Source organism: Epinephelus moara, chromosome 19 (assembly GCF_006386435.1).
Source record: "Epinephelus moara isolate mb chromosome 19, YSFRI_EMoa_1.0, whole genome shotgun sequence".
In the NCBI taxonomy this organism is placed as follows: Eukaryota; Metazoa; Chordata; class Actinopteri; order Perciformes; family Serranidae; genus Epinephelus; species Epinephelus moara.
In genome coordinates this window covers 41,672,118-41,680,683 of record NC_065524.1, presented here as the reverse complement: position 1 = coordinate 41,680,683, position 8,566 = coordinate 41,672,118, and the positions used below count along the sequence as shown (strand labels likewise).

Here is an 8,566-nt window from a genome sequence, read left to right as displayed (position 1 = left end):
TGAGACAGAGGGACACCTGTCCACTTGCTACAGACGGAGGTGGACGGATGAGACAAAGGGACACCTGTCCACCTGTTACAGACGGGGTGGACGGATGAGACAGAGGGACACCTGTCCACTTGCTACAGACGGGGGTGGACGGATGAGACGAAGGGACACCTGTCCACCTGTTACAGACCGGGTGGACGGATGAGACAAAGGGACACCTGTCCACCTGTTACAGACGGAGGTGGACGGATGAGACAAAGGGACACCTGTCCACCTGTTACAGACGGGGTGGACGGATGAGACAGAGGGACACCTGTCCACCTGTTACAGACCGGGTGGACGGATGAGACAAAGGGACACCTGTCCACCTGTTACAGACGGAGGTGGATGGATGAGACAAAGGGACACCTGTCCACCTGTTACAGATGGGGTGGACGGATGAGACAAAGGGACACCTGTCCACCTGCTACAGACAAGGGTGGACGGATGAGACGAAGGGACACCTGTCCACCTGTTACAGACGGGGGTGGACGGATGAGACAAAGGGACACCTGTCCACCTGTTACAGACGGGGGTGGATGGATGAGACAGAGGGACACCTGTCCAACTGTTAGAGATGGGGTGGACGGATGAGACAAAGGGACACCTGTCCACCTGCTACAGACGGGGGTGGACGGATGAGACAAAGGGACACCTGTCCACCTGCTACAGACGGGGTGGACGGATGAGACAAAGGGACACCTGTCCACCTGTTACAGACGGGGTGGACGGATGAGACAAAGGGACACCTGTCCACCTGTTACAAACGGGGTGGACGGATGAGAAATCCACAATGGACGCCCTGAAGAGGAGCCAGCTGAAGGTTAGGCCATGCCCCTCACAGTCCCTCGACCTAAACATCATTTAACATGTGTGGATAGAGCTCAAAGAGCAGAGCAAACAAGAACTGAGAGACTCTGAAGAAGAAGAAGAAGGGGGCGCTACTGAGCACTGACCCTGCAGGGGACCCAAACTTTGGCTTCAGGACCTTTTTTTTTGTTATTTTGAAACTGTAAAAGATTAAATTAAAAGTTTAATCTTTATTAAAATATTAAAGAAATGTTTCATCTTTAACTTCATGACTTTTATAGATCAGTTCTTCTACTCACAGTAAACAAAAGTTTGACCAGGGGAGCCCAAACTTCTACATGACTCTGTAGGTTTGTGTCCTCCTCATATCTCGAGAAGCGTTCATCAGATCTGCTTCACACTCAGCAGGTGTATTTCTGGGGACCCAAACAGAACAGTCCCTACAGCATTCAACAACAGATGATCAAAGACGGACCGGAGATATTATATCGTGGTAAACTCAAATATTTTAAGCGTCAGTGACGTAACTTTTGCAATTAAAGATTTTGTTCTTGGACTGAAGGAAGTGCGGAACTCTACAGAGTCAAACATGAGGTCACAGCGAGCCATCGGCGGATCACTGACTGCAGGTCATGTTGGATATACTGATGTTACAGCCGAACTCTTCTTCACTTTCCCGGAGTCAACAGGACAGGGTCTTACAGGATCAGAGACACTCTGCTGCAGCAACTCAAAGTGTGAACATTCTCCATACTAACCTTTAAAACTAACAACGTTACCGCCGGTAAAATACCTCTGCTAACAAAACCCATCCTCAACTTTATAAACACAGTGGTTCAAGAAAGTGACTAATTAAAACTTCCACTGACTGTATTTATTTTATTCTGACTGTAAGTAGCTGCGACTCATGTGAGTGATGTGACTATGTCACGGCAGGTGACAGGTGTGTTCCTCAGGACCTAAAGAAGAGAACAGTTAACTATGAAGTTGTTTGTATGAGCAGTTCTCGAGAGTTCAGATCAGACACTGAACTGGTTTAATTCATGCTGAATAATAAAAACCACCAAATTCACAGCACTGAAATATTTTACTTTGAAAATCGTCACCTTTGTTGCTGCCGTCCTCATCAGATACATGACGGACTGAACGCAAACATAAATCTGTGATAAGAACCAGATATTAGACCAATCACATCTGTTAAAACATCTACTGATCAATTCATCCATTCATTTTCATCATCTTATCAGGGACCGGGTCTTGTCCTCCAGACATCCCTCTCCCCAGCTCCGTCCTCCAGCTCCTCCTGGAGGATCCCGAGGTGTTCCCAGACCAGATGAGATCTATAATCCCTCCAGTGTGTTCTGGGTCTGCCCCGGGGCCTCCTACCAGCTGGACCAGGCGGATCCTGATCAGATGTTGAACCACCTCAACATGAAGGAGCAGTGGCTCTACTCCGAGCTCCCTCCAGATGTCTGACTCCTCCCCCTATCTCTCAGGCTGAGCCCAGACACCCTACAGAGGAAACTCATTTCAGACGCTTGTATCTGTGACCTCATTCTTTCAGTCACTACCCAGAGCTCATGACCATAGGTGAGGGTTGGGACGCAGATGGAACCACATCATCTGCAAATAACAGAGACGCAATTCTGAGGTCCCCAAACCATACCCCTTCCTCCCCCTGGCTGCACCTCGAGATCCTCTCCATGAAAATCACAAACAGGATGGAACAACACCCACTGAGTTTGATGACACAGCTCTCGGCGACTCGCACAGGGACCGGATGGATAGCAGTGACCCTGGTCCCTTGTATTCCTGCAGGAATACTGCAAGATCTGAAATATGTCTGCTAACATGTTGTACAGCGACAGTCCTCTGAAATACGTCTGCTAACATGCCATACGGCGACAGTCCTCTGAAATATGTCTGCTAACATGTCGTACGGCGACAGTCCTCTGAAATATGTCTAACATGTCGTATGGCGACAGTCCTCTGAAATACATCTGCTAACATGTCATACGGCGACAGTCCTCTGAAATATGTCTGCTAACATGTCGTACGGCAACAGTCCTCTGAAATATGTCTAACATGTCGTATGGTGACAGTCCTCTGAAATACGTCTAACATGTCATACGGCGACAGTCCTCTGAAATATGTCTAACATGTCATACGGCGACAGTCCTCTGAAATATGTCTAACATGTCGTATGGCGACAGTCCTCTGAAATACATCTGCTAACATGTCATACGGCGACAGTCCTCTGAAATATGTCTAACATGTCGTACCGTGACAGTCCTCTGAAATATGTCTAACATGTCGTACCGTGACAGTCCTCTGAAATATGTCCAACATGTCGTACGGCGACAGTCCTCTGAAATACATCTGCTTACATGTCGTACGTTGATCGTTCACAGTGTTCAGTTTATCAGTTCCTTTTCTTTTTGTCAGGTAAATAAAAATTCAAGTTCCAACAGTTAGATGAACATTAATGTGACTCTTAAAAAGCTGATGGGACATCGCTGCCACCGGCATTTAAATTCTCCACAGAGTGACAGTCAGCTGATCAAGGTCATGTTGTATCCATGTCAGCAGCAATGTTGCTCAGTTGCTCGTTGGTCAGTTGATGAACTCGGCAGACAGGCTGTGGGTGCAGCGGGCGGAGCGCACCTTGAGCTCGTGGTAGCACTGGATGAAGCTGTGGTAGATGAAGGTGATCGGCAGCGCCAGCAACACGATGCCGCTCACCACGCAGAGGCCACCCAGCACACGGCCCGCCACCGTCACTGGGTACATGTCCCCGTATCCCACTGTCGTCATAGAGATGATCACCCACCAGCAGGCAGCGGGGATGCTGGCATAGTCCTGGTTTCCGGTCTCCAGGTCCAGGCCATGCTCCAGCAGCTGGGCCAGTGCGCTGAAGATCGCCATGGCGACACAGATGAAGATCAGCAGCATCATCATCTCGCGATAGCAGCGCCGCAGCGTCAGTCCAAGCGTCTGCAGGCCTAGGAAGTGACGAGCCAGTTTGATCACCCAGAAGATTCGCATGATGCGCAGGACGCGCAGTGTGACGCCGGCCCGCTGCAGCTGGGAGTTCTCCCCCGTCAGGATCGTCATGGTAACAGAGACATAGTACGGCGTGATAGCCAGCAGGTCGATGATGTTCAGAGGACAACGGACAAACTCACATTTGTCCCGAGACACAAGGAAACGGACGATACACTCCGCTGTGAACCAACCAATACACACCGCCTCAATGATCCTGCAGTGAAAGACAGACAGAGGACCAATCAAAGACAGGGAACAGAGACAGAGGACTAATCAGAGACAGGGGACAGACAGAGGACTAATCAGAGACAGGAGACAGACAGAGGGCCAATCAGAGAGAAGACAGAGACAGAAGACCAATCAGAGAGAGGATAGACAGAGGATCAATCAGAGACAGGGGACAGAGACAGAGGACCAATCAGAGACAGGGGACAGAGACAGAGGACCAATCAGAGACAGGAGACAGACAGAGGACCAATCAGAGACGTGGAACAGAGACAGAGGACCAATCAGAGAGAGGACAGACGGAGGACCAATCAGAGATGTGGAACAGAGATAGAGGACCAATCAGAGACAGGGGACAGACAGAGGACCAATCAGAGACAGGAGACAGACAGAGGACCAATCAGAGACAGGGGACAGAGACAGAGGACCAATCAGAGACAGGGGACAGAGACAGAGGACCAATCAGAGACAGGAGACAGACAGAGGACCAATCAGAGACGTGGAACAGAGACAGAGGACCAATCAGAGAGAGGACAGACGGAGGACCAATCAGAGATGTGGAACAGAGATAGAGGACCAATCAGAGACAGGGGACAGACAGAGGACCAATCAGAGACAGGAGACAGACAGAGGGCCAATCAGAGAGAAGACAGAGACAGAAGACCAATCAGAGAGAGGATAGACAGAGGATCAATCAGAGAGAAGACAGAGACAGAGGATCAATCAGAGAGAGGATAGATAGACAGAGGACCAATCAGAGACGTAGAGCAGAGACAGAGGACCAATCAGAGAGAAGACAGACAGACAGAGTGCCAATCAGAGACATGGAACAGAGACAGAGGACCAATCAGAGAGAAGACAGACAGACAGAGGACCAATCAGAGAGGTGGAACAGAGACAGAGGACCAATCATAGACAGGGGACAGACAGAGGACCAATCAGAGAGAAGACAGAGACAGAAGACCAATCAGAGAGAGGATAGACAGAGGGATCAATCAGAGAGAAGACAGAGACAGAGGACCAATCAGAGACAAGACAGACAAACAGAGGACCAATCAGAGACGTGGAACAGAGACAGAGGACCAATCAGAGAGAAGACAGACAGACAGAGGACCAATCAGAGACATGGAACAGAGACAGAGACCAATCAAAGAGAGGGGACAGAGACACAGAGACAGAGACCAATCAAAGAGAGGGGACAGAGACAGAGGACCAATCAGAGACGTGGAACAGAGACAGAGGACCAATCAGAGAGAGGGGACAGACAGGGTGACCAATCACACAGAGGACAGAATATAAACAGAGAACATACTGACTCTCAGTCTGCACCCTCAGGTGTCCCCAGTCCTACCTGTGCTGGTCCAGGGTCTCAGCGGTCTTCCAGTCCGGTAAGGTGCTGGCACACAGCATCACCATGGAAATGATGACAAACAGCATGGACACTGAGGCGAGGACCTGTGCCACCAGGGAGGACGTGGGCTCCTCGAATGTCCTCCGTATCGTCTCCAGCCAGCGGCTCTGCGGCTCCTCAGGACATCGGAACTCCTCCTCAGGGAAGAAGTGGACGAAACAGTCGGACATGCGGTCGTCGAGGCGCCGCTGGCAGCAGGGCTGCAGGTCGGAGCTCTCCAGGCCCCAGTACAGCATCTCATTGTAGAAGGACAGCTCACACATGTGTGGAACGAAGCGCAGCTTCCCATGCTGCACATACAGCATGATGAAGCTGAAGGCCTCCGAGTGGCGGTCGAAGAAGAACTCGTTTCTGTCGCGGTCGTAGTCGTCACAGAGCTCCAGCAGTTCACTCTCCGACACACAGCGGTGCAGCCGGCTGAGCCTGCTCAGAGGGAGGCGCTTCATCAGCTCCGCAGAGAAGGAAAACCGCCGCCCGCCGACATTCAGGGTGCAAAGACTGTTGCCGAACTTCATCCTTGTTTTCTTACAAACTCAGACGTGTCTGGACTGTTAGAAACTCCGCCTGAATCTGGACTCCATCCTTTGTTATAAACTCAAGACCTCCAACTGCGTCCAGACTCTGTCTTCCATCTGAAGCAGTTTCGTCTCACCAACTTCCTGTTTTCAATTGTGTACAGGAACTCTTTGCCTTTGGAGCCTGAAAGACATAAAAATGTTTCAGTGACCAAGAACAACAACAACAACAACAATGTGAGGAGTCTTATTTCGGACCTACATAGACTTTAAATGATCTCTTACATGTTTTAATGTTCCTGAAGACGTCGTCCTGTGACATCAGAGACAGACGGACAGATCTAGGATCAGACGCCCGGAAAGATCCAGGATCAACTGTGACCACACACTGTGTGTTTAAATTCACCTGATGAAGCAGCAGCTCATTGTTTCTAAAGTCTCGTCGGAGGATCCTGTCGGACTTCTGCTGTGTTTCCCTCTCTGTTGAATCTGAGACTGAAGAGCAGCAGCAGCTCCTCCTCCTCCTCCTCCTCCTCCTCCTCTTCCTAAGGTTGGAGAGGAGGAGGATCAGAGTCGATGATTCAGGCAGCAGTCGGTCAGAGCTGCAGAGCATCTGAACCTCCACAAACCTGCCCAGTGTCTGACAGACTGAAGACAGCTGCTCGTTTTCACCTTCATCCTCCTCCTCTTCCTCAGATCTGACCCCCCCCCCCCCCCCCCCAATCAGAATTAAACATGTTGCTCTGATGTTTCAGTGAGGATGAGGAGCAGATATGAATAATGGTTCAGATGTTACTGATGAAGAGGCAGCAGCAGGTTTCCGTGAGGAAACGTCTCCCTCTGCTGGATGCCTCAGTGAACTGAAGATCATCTGAACAGGAAGAAGATACTCACAACGTCCAAAAGTCAGGAGGAGATTTAAATCACCTTCACACTGTCAGCAGATAAAGGGCACTCACACATCTCATGTTAAAACACAAGGAGGGAAACGTGTTTTACCTCTTTATGATGCAGCCTGACACTTAATAATCAGAGGTGATGTGCGAGCAGAACTTCATACAGACAAGTTCTGGACAATAGAAATATTTTATTATTGATGTGCATCAGACAGGCTCCGCCCCCTTCATGGATTCATCATGTTTTATCTGCTCTGTGAGAATGTGGAACGATGATGAGCTGAGAAACACATCTGAAGTTGAAAAGTAGCTCAGAGAGTTCAGGAGTAGAAAACAAACGTTCCTCACTGAACAGCTGAGACTCGTATTATCATCTGAGGGTGAAGAACACAACAGAGTGATGTCATCATGATGTCATGATGTTCAAATAAAGTACTGTCACATGATCCATACATGATGCCTGAGGACAGTCAGGTGGTAAGACCATTCTGCACAGTGAGAACTTTTACTGCTGGGACTTAAAGTTCATTGTGATGATACTTTACTGATTTAAAACACACAATATTTATAGAGTTTGTCAAAGATCTGAGAACACTGACAAATTTCAGCTCAGCGTCAGAGTTTAAACGTCATTTATAACTGTGGAGTTTACATGTTATAGTGGTCCAGTAGAATTTACCTGAAACACATCTTGGAGTCACTCAGAGGAAACTGACACATTAGCTTCTAATCTGCAGTTAGGAACAACAGAAACATTTAACAAAGGGAATGTTACTAAATTCAGCTTTGTTATAACTCACAACGATAAAACAGCTGTCTCATACGAGGAATATTTCCCCACAAGAACAACATGCTAACGTTATTAGCACAAGCCTATGGTATTATACATTGTATAAATTAGCCCAGAAGCGAGCAGAGTTTTGTGGAGAACAGCTGTGGAAAGGCTGGAGAACATGTGGAGAACAGCTGGAGAACATATTTAATGAACAACAATGTGTAAAACAGCTGGAGAACATGTGGAGAACTTGTGTAGGACAGCTGGAGAACATGTGGAGAACAGCTGGAGAACAGCTGGAGAACATGTGGAGAACGTGTGTAGGACAGCTGGAGAACAGCTGGAGAACAAGTGTAAAACAGCTGGAGAACATATTTAATAAACAACAATGTGTAAAACAGCTGGAGAACATGTGGAGAACATGTGTAGGACAGCTGGAGAACATATTTAATAAACAACAATGTGTAAAACAGCTGGAGAACATGTGGAGAACTTCTGTAGGACAGCTGGAGAACATGTGGAGAACAGCTGGAGAACATGTGGAGAACATCAATCAATCAATCAATTTTATTTACACAAATCACAATTTGCCTCACAGGGCTTTACAGCATACAACATCCCTCTGTCCTTATGACCCTCACAGCTGATCAGGAAAAACTCCCCAAAAAAACCTTTAACAGGGGGAAAAAAAACGGTAGAAACCTCAGGAAGAGCAACTGAGGAGGGATCCCTCTTCCAGGACGGACAGACGTGCAATAGATGTCGTACAGAACAGATCAGCATGATAAATTAACAGTAATCCGTATGACACAATGAGACAGAGAGAGAGAGAGAGAGACAGAGACAGAGACAGAGACAGAGA

At 48.4% G+C, this 8,566-nt stretch overlaps 1 protein-coding gene across 1 annotated transcript; it reads right to left on the bottom strand.

Annotated features, from left to right (window-relative positions):
* Positions 1-3,450: 3,450 nt before the first annotated feature.
* LOC126407040 (potassium voltage-gated channel subfamily G member 3-like) lies at positions 3,451-6,033 on the bottom strand. The gene is made up of 2 exons (XM_050071697.1): positions 5,459-6,033; positions 3,451-4,096 (listed from the first exon to the last, which is right to left on the bottom strand). The coding sequence occupies exons 1-2, from the start codon at positions 6,031-6,033 to the stop codon at positions 3,451-3,453; spliced, it is 1,221 nt and encodes a 406-aa protein (XP_049927654.1).
* Positions 6,034-8,566: the final 2,533 nt, after the last annotated feature.

Excerpts from the sequence above, each read along its gene's own strand:
- LOC126407040 (XM_050071697.1), bottom strand. The coding sequence starts at position 6,033 with ATGAAGTTCGGCAACAGTCTTTGCACCCTGAATGTCGGCGGGCGGCGG. Across the intron at positions 4,097-5,458 it reads GAGACCCTGGACCAGCACAG|GATCATTGAGGCGGTGTGTA; the intron begins GTAGGACTGGGG and ends CTTTCACTGCAG.